General features: G+C 44.4%; 1 protein-coding gene across 1 annotated transcript; it reads left to right on the forward strand.

Annotated features, from left to right (window-relative positions):
- Nucleotides 1-818: 818 nt before the first annotated feature.
- Nucleotides 819-12831, forward strand: LOC306713840 (chemokine-like protein TAFA-2; the record flags this gene model as incomplete). Its single annotated transcript, XM_079183679.1, has 3 exons — nucleotides 819-921; nucleotides 8991-9146; nucleotides 12614-12831. The coding sequence occupies 3 exons, from the start codon at nucleotides 819-821 to the stop codon at nucleotides 12829-12831; spliced, it is 477 nt and encodes a 158-aa protein (XP_079039805.1).
- Nucleotides 12832-15209: the final 2378 nt, after the last annotated feature.

Here is a 15209-nt window from a genome sequence, read left to right on the forward strand (position 1 = left end):
GCGTGCGCTGTGTTGACACATCGCTAATGATTCTAATTCCTGTGTGGCTCTGGGAAATTCTGGGCAAAAGGTCACGCTCGGGCCTGCCAAAATAAACTTAATTACACAAATAATCCGAGAGCCCCAACGAGGTTTAGCCGATCTATACGTCAATGAGGCAGGCGCATACGAGGCGGTAAATAAGGCGTAAACGCAGCTTGTAACTTTGTCCGCTCGCGCCATACGACACCGCGCCTCTTCCAGTAATTACCGCGCCGCTCCTGCATCCTTCGTTTGAAATCTGATCGTTGTCTGTCAGTGAGAACGCTGGCCGTGCCAGATGGCGAGAGTGCGGCCTCGGCTCCGCCACTTCATTAGGGCGAGGGAGTGCAGAGGAAAAGGGCACGGTGGAGGGATGGATTAGCTGCATGCGGCCTGCTCGCTCTCTACCGCTCCGCTGAGAGGCTTATTTGAAGCCTGTTGGGGCGGCGGAGGGTCTTCACCTTCTGTTCGTGTTCCCGCTGTAAGAGCCTCGTGTTGCAGTTCGAGAGGGGAGGAGGTGCAGGGGAAGAAAGGGAGGATTCGGAGAGGGTGTTGGAGGGGCACATTTACAGCTGTTCTTTGTTTTGAGAAGCAAGAGGGAAGATAGAAGCCTTTCTCTCTATCTTGATAAAAGCCAAGATGCATTCAGACGGGGCAAGCTATTGTGAAACTGAGAGCTAGTGGAGCAGCACCCTCTTCTAGTTAAATATAGTCCTTGCGGCTTACAATGAGGTACTAAAGGTAGGAATGCTGTAATAAATTACCTTCTCATGGTTTCTCTTTTCTTTTTTCCCAGGATGAGTGAGCGATACGCGCAGATCGGAAGTAAAGGGGCTCTACTTGTAATGGTGCTCGTGATCGGTGTCTGGGAGATGACCGTACCAACAGAAGGAGCTAAAGGTGAGCACGTTCAAACTACATCTACAGCTGGTTTAACTCTAACTTCTCAAGTATGTATATATACGTTAACACTTGTTTCTAATGGAAACAAATGCACGTTCCAATGAGGCTGACAAATTGGCAATTGGCAATTTGTGCTAACCCCAACTTCATTCAAACTTAAATGTCAGCATGCCGAGTTTTTTTTTGTTTTGCGTTCCTCGACTCCATTGATGCATAATTAGCATATCGTCTGACAAGACTTCCTTGATCCTGCTTATTGCTAAATTATAGTGTGAGCAGCGCGGTTAATACATATTGGGATTTACTCTTTCATTGATTTTGGTAGTGCGAAGGATAAAGATGGTGATACTCTCTATTGTCATTATTGCCAACACACCCCATGAAAAGACCAACAAGTGTTTTCTGTGTGGCCAAAGTTTGATGTATATTATTCTCGTGCCATAGAGCTCCACAAACTATTAAAAACACGTCAGTGAGCCACACACTGTTGCACTGGATGTTCCTTCATGACTATGAACACACAATGGATTATTTTGAATTGATCCCACATAAACCATCCTGCTGCCCGAAAACACTAACACAGCACCGAACCTGTATTAATCCGCAACTGAAAGTAATCCCCAACAAATGCACTATTCTGCTCCTGGTTGAGTAACATTTGCTAAAAACTACGATCCTCAGCTGTTTGAGTAAATTACTGAGAATAAATGAATGCATATAAAGATTTATATTGTTTTGAGAGACAATGAATTACTGGTTTTGGTCCTTTCATCATGCCAGGCTTTCCCGTTAAATCACTTTGATCATAACTATATACTCCAGGTGGCGAGCGGTAATTGCTTTAGTAGTTTTAGGAAAATCTAATTATGAAAATAGTCAACAATTGATGCATCAGAGCCTAAGATGTGCTGACCTTTCATCCCTTATGTGAGTCAAGCTCCAAAATCTTGCATCCTACATTACCCAGAACGCAACTCAATAGATTCTTAATGTCCCCAAAGGGGAAATGCGTTTCCGCAGTGTGTGCATTTATGCGTGCCCCCCAGAACATAGATACATTCTACATTACACACTCCTCATTATATAAAAATAGACGATAGATAATGATTAGTGGGCGATGGTATTCAGCGCCGCTTTGGCAGCACGGACTGTGTCATGGCAGCAAAGTGTGTGTTGTAGTCATGCTTTGTGTTTTTGTAAATGCCTACGTCTGTCAAACCCCACATGTGGTTTTGAATGCAGGCTTACTCTACCATTAAAATATAGTCTCAGCCTCAGCTATCCCTCATGACATCACGAAGACAGGAAAAGACAAACTGTTTCCGCAATGCTGAGTCCTACTCTGTGTGACTAGCAAACTGATACTGATACCTTTGACATGTTCATTCCAGTAGATATAGGGAGCTGGGAAGCTTTGAATGGCAGTGATCATAGAACAAGGAAAACAAGGAAGCAGCAGAAATCTGATGATCGCCAAAGATAATTGAAAAATTGGCTGGTTGGCAGTGTTTTTCATCCTATTACATCATTCTACAAATGGTCCCAAAAAAGTGAAACCATCGCTCCGGTCTTTGAATAAAGACGAGCAAATCAGGTCAAAGTTCTCCTCCACGTCTAGACAAGAACATCGTTCCTCCGTCGTCCACACTCGGGTCTGTAGGAACCAAATGGATTGTCGGAGGCGTCTTTAATTTGCTCATAGTGTGAGGCCTCAGCTCTCCATCTAAAACCTGCTGCACCAATGCGAGGGAGGGACGCAGGACGAAGCGGCCGCTGCCGCTTGTCATGCGAGGCGTTTGGAAAGGGTTTTCTCACCCGTGCAGGATCCCAGATAAAGATGTCACAGTCGCAAATGGGGGAGTAATTGGACTGGAACGGCTATTTTAAAAAGGTGTGATTCAAACCCGTCTCCCACTGCCTTATTAAAAGTGTTGTTGAGTCGTCAGTAGTGAACCCAGGGAGATCAATTATGACAACTCAGCAACATTACAAGTAGAGGCCAACCCACATGTTTCATCACTGGGAGTCCCACTGACAACACACGGCCTCAGGTAATTGGTGGTGTACAGGCAGACAGGATGTCCATCTGTGAGCGTGTTCAAAAAAATCAAGAAAAATCAGGCATACCCCTCTTCTCTTTGTCGACCAATTAGACGGGAGCGCGGCGCTTTGATGTGCGTTGGCTTTGATTGGCAGCGATCCCCCACTCAAGGCGCTCATCATTTCAGCGGGAAGTGGATCAGAATAATCCCGCACGCATTCCGCTTCTCTCCGATGGCCGGCGGAGCGCCCTGATTTCCCCCGGGTGTTATTTCTGATGCTGTAAACCTGTTATCATTCGGGGGATGAAATGAACCCCGAACACTGTCCAAAGTAGAGAAAATGTATTTCTTCTCAGGGAACACAAGAAGAAGAGATACTAAGCCTATACCCTCTGACAAGCAGGGCAAATTTAGCGTTGATGTTCTAATGCACATATGAGCTCCCACTTCCCTAAATAACTGGCTTCTGTGAGCACAGACGGGATCATATTCAAACATGCCTTTCTACTCTCTGACAGTTATGTTAATTCACTTTATTTTGCCTCTCTGGTATGTGGAGAAAAGAAGGTCTGATTTATCCTCTGCTACTGTGGATGTTTACAACACAAACGTAATAAGTGTCATTGGTGTGTGCGTGTCCTCTATTGAACCAGAAGGCACAGAGCAGAGAGAGGATCGGGTCCAACAGGATTCAGTCCCAGCCGGGCCCACTCGCCTCACGAAGTTGTGGCGACATCTGACTCATCTTCATTAGCATCTATTGTAATGGATCCGATGAGTTACCCGCTTTCCTGAGCTCGTTCGTGCCACCATCCAAATTCAACTTATCAACAGCATTAAGGGTACTTCAAGCTTAAGTTGGGCAGTGTTTGATTTTACCTTCCTGGGATAATTGTGCTGATTCTACTCGCGTTCCTTCATATATGTACGCTGTATCGTGGCAGCAGCGGGAAATGAAAACGGATCGGAGACAATAAAAGTCATTAAATGAACCTGCAAAAACAATGATCAACACAAAGTGGTGCTAATTGCTGCAGTGAGCCCTTCCAAACGTCAGCGGGCACGCAGCATGTATGGCACGAACAGGAAGTGCCGACAGACGGGGGTTTGTCACATTTAATGACCTCAACAGCTACGGTAATGTAGTCCATTCTTTTGTTTTGTTTATGTCAGAGGCTATAGCCATTTCCTAGACTTTCCTAGAAGCAGGGCCGACCTGGTCATGCTAAACTTACTGGAGTCATTTGTCGTACATCCTCTTGACAGCGCCATTCTACCATCGTCTCCCTCCCCTCAATTCATCAGCTGTCCGCTGTCTAATAAGGCGTAAAAAAATGAAGTATAAAAAGGAACACAACGTACCCCCGGCCTGTCGTGAGCTATTGCTTTGACTTCACATCATCAAGAAAATGGCGGCGATACATCTCCACCTGGCTTTAACGCCCCAGCATGTCCCCGCAACACAGCGCCTTTCCGGTTTTATGGTCGCCCCCCCAAATGGGTGTCGAGAGTTTAAATTCTGACCTTCAAAAATGGTGCCGGCGTGATCCCCGCAGACACACTGCAGCCTTGGATTTCAGTGTCCACAATGGGAAACCACTTAGCAGGAATCAAAGCAAGCGGGGTTGCTAAGGGGAGCTTGAACCTGAGTGGAATGAAATGGACTGGTTCACACTCGCGTTTCTTTTTCCCGACGTGTGTACTGTAGTACACTCGGGCGGTGCGGCGGCGGGACGTCTCTAGAGCAGCTTCCCTTACTGGTTGTAAATGTTTCACCGACGTGTGACCTCCATGTCTGATGTACTGCAAAGTCTTCCTGCGTTATATGCATCAAAGATTGTTGCTTGCTCGGCACCTTCGACTTTCTGCACTTTGTAATAAAAATGACGTATGTGATGAATAAGAAGCATCTTGCCGGGGAAGGAAAACACTGTTCGCACCCTTGAGGGAGCCCTAACTAACAGCCAGAGACACTCCCCACGCTAAACACAACAATCAATCCACACACTCAGTACTTTCCGTGGAGTTTGGCTCCCCAGATCTGATTTGTAATTGTGGCTCAAAGATGGATCCTCGTCCGTCACCTCTTCTAAACTGCTTACCGACAAAGCAACACATAGTGTGAGGGGGAGATCTGTCCACGCGCTATTAACAGCTCTACATCTCATTATGTAGGTTTGCACAGAGGGAATTAAACTCATCACGATTATTTCTCTCATGTTATTTGTGGCCACACGCAGCATTGGTGTGCAAAAAAGCACAGCGATGATTACATTATCATTCACAACAGCTTCATGAATGATACAAAGCGTGCATCATTCGCAGTTTCTCCGGCGTCTCTCGGGAGACTCGCGTATAAAAGCTTCTCAAGCGGAGTCATCTCAGCTCGGCACAGAGAGAAATGGCCCGTCACTTCCCGATGAAAGCAACTTCGGTTCAAAGGATTCGCTGAAAGGAACAAAAGTCTGGTGAAAACAAAAGCATCTTGATAGTCGGCATCTAAGTGTTGGGAGTTAATGTTACAATTCCAAGCTGCTGTTGGGGTTCAACAATCCGCTGGTTCTACACGGGGTCAGACTACTCCTTGGCCAGGATCAGTATCTTTCTGAAGTCTCTGCTGGTTTTCCATTTTGGTTTTAGTACGGATTAAACAAACAAGATATGACATGTTCAAAGACAAGTCAGGCCTTTCCCCCTCTCTCCAGCCTTTATGCTAAGCTACAGACATGCATCTTGAAATTAGGGTTTTGTTCAAAAACAACATTTTGGAGAGAGAGAGAGAGAGAGAGAGAGAGAGCGAGAGAGAGAGACATGTCACTTAACGTAACAACCCGTCAAGAAGTCATTGATATTGACGTCCACCCTGTCAACAAATCTCACTAATTGTCTATTTTAATAGAGCCAAAACAGGAAGAAAATGGCCAAAACCGTATTCTGGTAATTATCTATTTAAAGACAACATAAGTGTTTATGGATGAGAGTCTAAAATGAGCCCACAAAAGTACAATTTTAGAATTATTTTTTTCTGAGATAGGCCGAGTAAAAGTTAATGTTTCATATTGAACTTTATGTGCAAAAATATTGCACTTAAAAGTCATTTCTGCTTTGTTTAATTATCATGCAATCACTATAACCACGGGGCTATGCATGGCCGGTTAGACCCTGGGAGATTGTGTCAGTTGGCTTTTACTACATCACATCACTAGACCTGTCAATGTAAGCACTTTATGTCTATTTACTTATGTCTACATTCAAAGTTTTAGCGTCAAAATATGATTCTTTTCCCAAACACTTTTCCTCACAATGCCTTGTTGTGGGTTCGTACACGATGACGTTGCTACATATACACGCATACATACACATATATACACATAAGAATGTACTTATCCATCGTCAGTTTGTATAACCTACAGTAACGTCAGCAGGCTCCCAGTTTCACGTTGGTTTCAGACCCCAAAGTCACACAATAACACAAACCAATGCTAATGTATTCTATGCATTTTCTTTCTCCCTTTGGAGATGCAGGCAGTTCACATGGGTAGAGAGAGAGAGAAGTGAACACTAATGCCACAGAGGCTGGGTACCTCAGAGTACCATTCCTGGTACGGTTCCTAACCGCCAGGCCACCGGGAACGTCCTTGAATCCTGTTATTTAAATTCCATGGCATCGCGCTTGTCTTATAAAACTTTGAAAGACACACGCACACACACACACATCTACAAAAACACAAGTTCAGCAGCAGCAGCAGCAGCAGCAGAAACGTGTCCAGAGCCGGAGGGATCCTCTCTGTCACAGCGGCTGGCGCGTTGCAGCTTTAAAGCTGGGTTTTTTTTTTGCAGGACAGACCCGATTCCCCAGTGAAATGCTTCTCTCTGTATCTGCTGGCTAGGGGAAGCCGAGGCGGGAATCCAAGTAGAAACTCCAAATCCAGTCAGAGAAACCACAGCCGCTCAGTGTGAAGCATGTCCTTCAGAGAGGGATACTGGCAGCACTTCTCTTACATCTAAAGCAGCTCGGCTTGCTGTGTGTTTGTCTTTCATATCTTCTCTTGTCCGGGCCAGAGCACGAGTAAGCCCCGTGCTGCTTTTTTTGGGGGGGCGACTGCTACTACCTGCTTTATTTTTGATGTGTTAGGACGGTGGGGGGGGGGGGGTTGTTAGAGCAGACGTGCTATCACATTTTGGGCGCGTGATCAAAACAGAACTTTCCCGTCTCTCCGTCTAAATTGCACTTTTTCTACCGACGGTTAAATAAATGTATTCTAGCAGCGGCGACGAGAAACGCAATTAGAGACGGGAGGTAACCCACGCGGCGTAGGAGGAGGAGGACAACATATGGCGCGAGGAATATTAAGACTCCCGCTTCATTTCAATCCACTGTTTCCTGAGTTTTTTTCCCCCAATGCAAAAAAAAAAAGAGAACAGGTAGATCTCTGAGGAGTGGTGATGCGCTACAGTTGCAGAACATCTTTGTCAGATTTAATACAATTCGGTCTCAGCAGAGCAGCTGACTCCATCACCGTTAGTCTCAGTGGCTGCCTGTTACAGCGGGCGGGAAAGTGCCGCTGTCCGCCGACATAACACGGCGGAGTGAAAACGTATTTGACTGGGTTTAGTCGAGTACAGTATACAGTCGGTTCGGGCCGGGTTTCACGCCGTCATTTCAGATTTACTGTTTACTGCAGCAGCAGCGAGCGTCTTAGCAGAAGGACACCTCAAGAAAAAATGTCACATGCAATTAAAAGAGAATGGAGCAGCTCGGGCTCTAAATAATTCAGACAATGGAGCGTGATCTGGAAATTGGCTCCAAATACTGCAGCGCTGCACTTTCCCCTTCACGTGTCTGAATTCTTTTTTCTTTGAACGCTTCGGCCTGTTGTGGGAAATCTGGAAGGGTATCAGTTCCAATCATTACCATCTCATACTTGAGTTATTATTTATTCAAAGGAACCCGTTAAAAAATAAATCAAAAACACTGGTCAAGGATGAAAAAGTTTGCATAGGTCAGGTCCTGATTGGTTCCGTCCACTACACCGCTTTGCTGGTGAAACAGTTTGTGTTTGGCCTTTGAGGGGAGCTCTCTAAGGTCTGAGACAATAACCCTGATGATGTCTTCAGGAGCTTAAAGTGGAGTTTATAGAAACATACCATAATGCAGCAGTCAGCAGTCTTTATGGGTGTTGACCACATCCATCATCCATCAGTGACTGGGAGGACGCTGCGTGACAATAGCCTGAAATCACACATGAGGACACGTGTAGTGTCTCTTGGTGTAGATGTCTCTGCTTTGAGGAAGGTACTGAGGCATATCAGTACGTCTGCACATTGTTTTGGGAATTACTCTCACAGAGCAAATCAATGTGTCTTGTCTATAAGCTATCGCCAAGTTGTTAGCTCTTGATTTAATTGGTCCACCCCTTCTGCAGTTAAGAGTAGTTACAAAAACACTGTCAACGTTTGCATTTTGGACACCGACCGCTGACACAGCCAGCATCTCCTCACAACTCCGAAAACATCTCCGGAGAAATGTCCAAAATAAGCATCGTTTGGATAAACTGATCAATATCTGGAATCAAAATGGTTACTTTGTCTCCTTCGATGATAAACCCGGCCAGGCTCAGCAAAGTAAATGAGCTACCGCTCTAAAACGGAAGTAAGAACACAAACATATGGCATATTTTTGTGGAAGTGCCCTATTTCAGAATAAGGTGAATAAATGAGCAATTCACCCCCAAAAACTGCAAAGCCACTCCAACAAGATGACACTTTGAAAAGAATAATGCACATAAAGAGAGGAAAATGGAACCTTCTGTGATAAAAGGCCCCGTGTAATGTTTTCATTATTGAGACAGATTAGACGAATGCAGAGCAGACAATAGAGACCCAAGAGAGATATTCTTACGGGACTCAATCCAAGGCCAGCAGAGTGTGTCTCTGTGTGTGTGTGTGTGTGTGTGTGTGGATGCGGGTATACTATTGCACCAAAGCCTCACTGATTATTCCATCTTTCTGTTGTCTCTCCAGCAGTTCACCATGTCCCAACAGGCACCTGCGAGGTGGTGGCGTTGCATCGCTGCTGCAACAAGAACAAAATCGAGGAGCGGTCACAAACTGTGAAGTGCTCCTGCTTTCCGGGGCAAGTGGCCGGCACCACCAGAGCCGCCCCGTCGTGTGTAGATGGTACGCTCCGGCTGAATATTTCATGGGCCATCTTCTTTTCTTTCTCTCTCTTTTTTTTTTTTTTTGCTGACACCCCTTTCCACAAATCTTGAGGATTAGTTTTGCTGAGATCATCGATAAGTGTTTCAGCAGACGCTGACTCACTCAAGTGAAATTTCTTACACGAGAAGCTGTCAGGGGGAAACGTGCTGTGTCGTCTGTCTGAGGTCATTCATACATGTCAGTGTGTTGTTGTGGGGAAATTAGGTAATTACATAACAACATGTTGAACAAATCCTAAAAGGGAAAGTGATTCTGATTACCGCACATTACTACAGACACAGATGAGAAAGGGACTGGTGATAACTGCATATTTATGAAGCAAATTAATGGATTTAAATATGGAAATCTTACAATAAAATCTTCATATGCTGTGGACTTTCAATCCATTGATTATTTTCTTAATTCATTGTTTTATCCACAAAATGTTAGGATTAAAGTGCTCACTGTTCATCTGGCTTTAAAGGCTCTGCTGGGTGCTGGAGGTCAATGAAAAGTGGTAACGAGAGAGAAGAACTTGCGCACACTACAGTCTGCAGAGTCCATTTAATTACGGTCACATGCTTTGAGTCATAGAACCAAACAAGAACACTTACGGGAGGCGTGTATACACATTCATGTGCAAAACATTTGTGTTTCCCACTGACACAGGATGTCAGGTTAGGGCAAAAAGGTAGCAGTGGACCAACCCAAATGCAGAGAGACACGGGGAGCAGAAGGATATTTAACTGTGATTTTAATAGAGAACAGTCCAAGAAAATCCCAAATAAAACAGGAATCATGCTGAAGGATACTGTTGAACAATGATGCTATTACAAACAACAGGTAAGCGCTGTCGTACCTCACGACATCGTCTTTTGAAAGAAAAATACATTATATTAATGCTCAAATCAAACTTACCATTCAAGCCCAAATTGTCTCAATGCAAGTCTAAAATAAGTGGAGGAACTATTGGGAACAACCGTCTTAATCAAGACACTTATTATATTGTAATGTTTTCCCATAATGCTGTGACCTGGCTCGTAGCTGAACAGCTCAACGTTAACGGAGGTCACGTTGACTTGCATCATGGTGCGTTCGAGAGCTCAGTAAGAAGTATCGTAGTGATAGAGAGTGTTGAGCAAAGCTACATGTTAACACTATCATGTAAAATGTCGTTTTTTTGCAGAGAAACTTAAAGGAACTGGGTTGTTTGAAGAGAGACGTTTCCACAGCGATATAACACAGATAATAGAGAGGGAGTTACCCCCGATTCAGCTGAAGTGGCTGCTCCACTTTGGTCTGAAGGGCGCGGGTTCCAGGCTAAACTCTGGACCCAACCGTGTATGACCTATTCCTTGACATTTTAGAATTGACATTTTCTGCAAATTAGAGCTGTGAGCCACTGGCCTCCGTTTAAAGCTCCGCGGGTGATCCCAGCAAAAAAAAGAAAAAAATGTTCAGCACTTAACCTTTTAATTATTCTTTCTTCTGCAACCAGGGATTACCTTTAGCTCGGCTCTGTGTGAGACGATCTTCTCTATAGACGAGGACAAATGAACCTCCGGATATCTGAGAGAACTTGGAATAGATTTGAATGTGTAATTCAGAGAGACAGCCACAGAAAATACCTGCAAATGTAAAAGTGTCTTGATCGAATTATGACGTTGGACAAAGCGTTGTGATATGGTAAAGAAAACTTAAAAAGGCACATTGTATCATAAAACATACATCGTGAGTGGATTTGTTTATACCTGATGTTCTAGATGAATGAGACTTACTGAGAGACTCTCAAGGGACCAACGACAAAAGAATATAACTGAAACCTATAAAAGAGAGGAAGAGGAAGAGTTTGAAGAATCAGTTATATACGCACAATACACCTCTGCTTTCTTGCCGAGAGTTAGATGAGAAGATGTTTGTATATATATGAAGCTGCTGCAAGCATCCGGTTAGCTTAGCTTAGCATAAAGACTGGAAAAAGGGAGGGAAACAGCTAGTTTCCTGGCTCTGTCCAAAGTTGAGAATCCACCAAGCAGCAACTTGAAAAGCTCAATATTTAACACATTGTTTCTCTTGTTTTGATTCAAATTATTTTTCGCAGGATGGTACATTAGTTCCCAGTGAACATCAAATAGTACAACGCAGACACTCAAAAATAATTTAACTTTACCTCTTCAGTCCTGGCACATGATTGCAATTAAGGCATATGAACTTCCTCCTTGATTTTTCAACAGTTTTTAAAAAAAAACACACACACATATGTATAACGGCTGATATATCAGTGTGTGTATCAGTGTACTTTCATGAATAGATGAGAAAAACATCACTGATTTGAATGTGAGCTCAAGGTCAAAGCAAAAGACTTTTGGAACATTTCCAACAGCCACAATCAAGGAAATAAAACGAAATAAAAGCACAAGTCTATTTTTTGCTCCCAGATGTTTTCAGCCCGAAAGCTGCCCTCATGTTTCCAAAGCGTCATTAACCGTTAAGTGAAACGTAGCCCATGCACTACGCCCACGTCTGGTTATCAATACTCCACAATTTAATTTCATGAGAAAACCTCTGTGGCTTTTTAATAGCCGCTGTTAACACGACCACCATCTGCTTGCAGTTGACCCGACGCACGCGCTCCACACCACACTGCCGCTGTAGCCGTGGCAGTGTGGTACAAATTGATTCCCTCATGTCATAAAGCATCCATCCTCTGCAACTTGGCGAGGCCCCCCCGGTGTTATGTGTGGATTACAATAGCAGTGCTCTTCATTAGGAGAGGACACTAATGCCGGTGCGTGAACGTAGATAATGACCTCTGTAATATACCAAATTGAAACGATGTCTCGCACAACGGAGTAGCAGAAGCTTAATGTGCTCCTTTATGGAGGCAACTCGCTGCAGCTAAAAGGTTTTCCCCTCTCAGACGGCTGGAGCTCTTGTTCCAGTTCCCGACTCCAACGCGTCGATGTGCGAGGCTCTCGACAGAGTGCGCTTGAATACTCAAAATAGATAAAGCGAGCGTTGCCAGTCAAAAAGCACATCTTGCATCATTTACCTGAGACAGCTGTCAAAAATGTGACACGGCTTGTTGCGACACAGCTATGATGGTATTTGAGGAGACGCTTCGTTTCAGGCCCATGATGTTATGGGTGTGAGCTTGAAATACAAACACAGATTATGTCCTAAAATAATCATAAAAAAAAAATCATATATATTAAATTTGGCACGGAAGGAAACAATTTGACTGACAGAGATCATAAAAGATGTGAGTTGTGATACATTTTTCTACTAATTTAAATTTTAAAAATAGAATAACCCACTTTCATCATGTAAAAAAAAACAAGTCAACAAATATGTTGAACTCGCTTTCGTAGACAGAGGCCAACAGACCAGGTGAACAAAGACATCTCTGACCATTTCCTCTCTGACCTCTCCCATCTCTCCACCAGCCTCCATAGTGGAGCAGAAGTGGTGGTGTCAGATGCATCCGTGCCTTGACGGAGAGGAATGCAAAGTTCTCCCTGATCTGAAGGGCTGGAGCTGTGCTACAGGGAACAAGATCAAAACTACTAAGGTGAGTTTAAGGTCCAAAACCATATTCCGACCTGTTGAATCTGACCTCGCACACGTCCAACTCCTCAAAGTCAACCGGCTGCGGCCTCGGTAGCACTCGTGTGCCCTGCCTTTACCTAAAAACAGCTAATGTTTGCACTCTGGGCTTGGGACCCCCCGGGGGGCCTTTAATCAATGGGCTGCCATGTCTCCTTAGCACTTTCAGGCCACTTTGAGCACCCAAACCGGCCCAATTAGTCACTCCAATTACCTGCTTTTAACGTCGTAACACGATGCCCATATCCTTCACTGTGTTATGACGACCCGTAGCCTTCGCTTCTGCCTCCCTTCCATGTACTTAATTATTTAAACTGCCCGCACCACACCTGCCTGGAGCCGGGAGCCTGGAGCCTAGGGCTATTGATTCAGGGACTTGTCGGGACCTCAAAATGGGATATACTATATATATATAATTTCTTTTCTTTTAGTGGTCCAGGGTTCCGAGACAAGCCTGTCTGTCTTCTGGAAATGGATGTTTGGTAACAATGTGAGACCCTAAAGAATGAAAGTTAAACATGTCTTCTCTGTTCTTGTCTTCTTTCACACGGACGCCTGGAAAGATTTCGGCGGACAAGGAGCAGCTTTGGTAACACGTCAGACGCTTCGCAGGTAATAAAACCTTTTTTCATATTTGAAGGTTTTACAAGGTTCTTTTTCTTCTTCCGTTTGTGGTCCTAACTTCCAGATGAAAAACACAAAGGAATTCTCAACAGGGATCATTAATGTGTCTCATTTTTACTTCACTGCACAAAAAGCAGGCCTGCGCACCGTTTACTGCGTAGCCTCACATTTTCATTAAAACAGACAAGGCAAAAGGGTTTTATTAAGCACACTTTCCTGTAGTGTAACTGCACCCGAGACGTAGAGGAGAGAGCGAGAGGAGGTGTACGATCCACCAAGACAACAACGTGGACGCGTTTCAAAGCATCGGCATTACCCGGCGGATTTATCTCGCTCACCTTTGATCTCAGCTTGAGGAACACGTTTCTTCAGTTTCAAAACTTTCTTGCAGGCTGCTTGAAGCAGCGAGGGGGTCGGGCTTTCTTCTTCACCTCTGCAGAGCTTTTGGGGGGAAAAAACAGCCCGAGATAAACCTGGAACCTCCAGCTATACTGACCTCTATCGCTCTGTGTCATAAATGCATTCATGCTCACTGGAAACACCTTGAGAATTCACAGAGGCAACAAAAGCAGCGACCGGCTACTACAAGTCCCAGGACACGGCAGGCTTTCGGTTTGTCTCCCGAGTTACGACGCGCAGAGAGGTTGAGCTGCAGCGTTGCAATCTGTACGTTTGCAGCCCCCACACGGCAGCCGGTAGGAACAGTGTCTTTTGCACGGAAATCCTGGAAGGTTAAGGAAGAAGAAGAAAAACACAACACGGTCCCAACTCACAGCACAGGTTATTGCATTCTAACGGAATAACTAAACTCTTCACTTGAATAAGAAGCCACGAGATATCTCGCTTTAGAAATGCAAATACATGTAAAATAAAGAAGTAAAACAAAACAAATACTTGAAAAAAAAAAGTTTAGTCCATACAGCAGCTGGCCTTATGTGCTGTTGCATGCGGTATGCATTTAATTGGGACATATTATTTCCTCATAACACGTGTGGTGGAAAATATTCCACTGAACTTTGACCCTCTTGCTCATATATCTGCTGCGCAAAGGATTGTGGGTCAGAATGGCCAGAAAAGCATGTCGGCTTACATCCTGCCGAAATGCGATCAGATGTAGTCGTGCAACCTTTTGTATTTCTTCTTTTTCTGGCATACTAAACAGTACGGTAGTTTGGTAGTACGGGTATTAGAATGCACAAAGTTCTGAGAGGAATGTCATCTATGCATACGTTTCATGTAATGTCTCGTCTTCAGGGTCTATGAACTCTCTCTATCCAGTCATCGGTAAAGCGAGTGTCAGGTTGTGAAATAGAGCGCTGTCGGGAGGCATTTCTCAGGCCGACGCGGAAATTAGCACCCAACAAGAAACCCATTGGGATTTTCACAAAGGGAAATAAAAATGAATTTCCCTTTGCCGTGTTTTGCCTTCATTTACTCCTCCGCTATTTCCTCTCATTTGATCTCTGCAATCCGCCGAGGGCAGGACTAACTGGTTCTCGCAACCATTAACAGCTGCTCTGTCTCAACAGTGTTAGGCTGGGAAAAATAAAACGTGCACGCAGTGCTGAAACTCAACTGTGGCGTTCTGTCGGGAGATGCAGTGACCTAAACCAAGTAGGAGAGTAGAAACTCTATATATATTCTTCACCTGGTCTTGCCTTCAACAATCAGAATTAGGAGTTCTGTGTCGCTTCTGCAAAACTCATCAAAAGTGTTCTCTCGTTGCGTGTAACGGACGCAGGTTTTTCATTAACAGTTGAGTCAGACAAATGAATACAGAAGGTTTTCTCCTCCTATCCTGTTTTCCTTCAT

The sequence above is a fragment of the Pholis gunnellus genome, assembly GCF_910591455.1.
Source record: "Pholis gunnellus genome assembly, chromosome: 22".
NCBI lineage: Eukaryota > Metazoa > Chordata > Actinopteri > Perciformes > Pholidae > Pholis > Pholis gunnellus.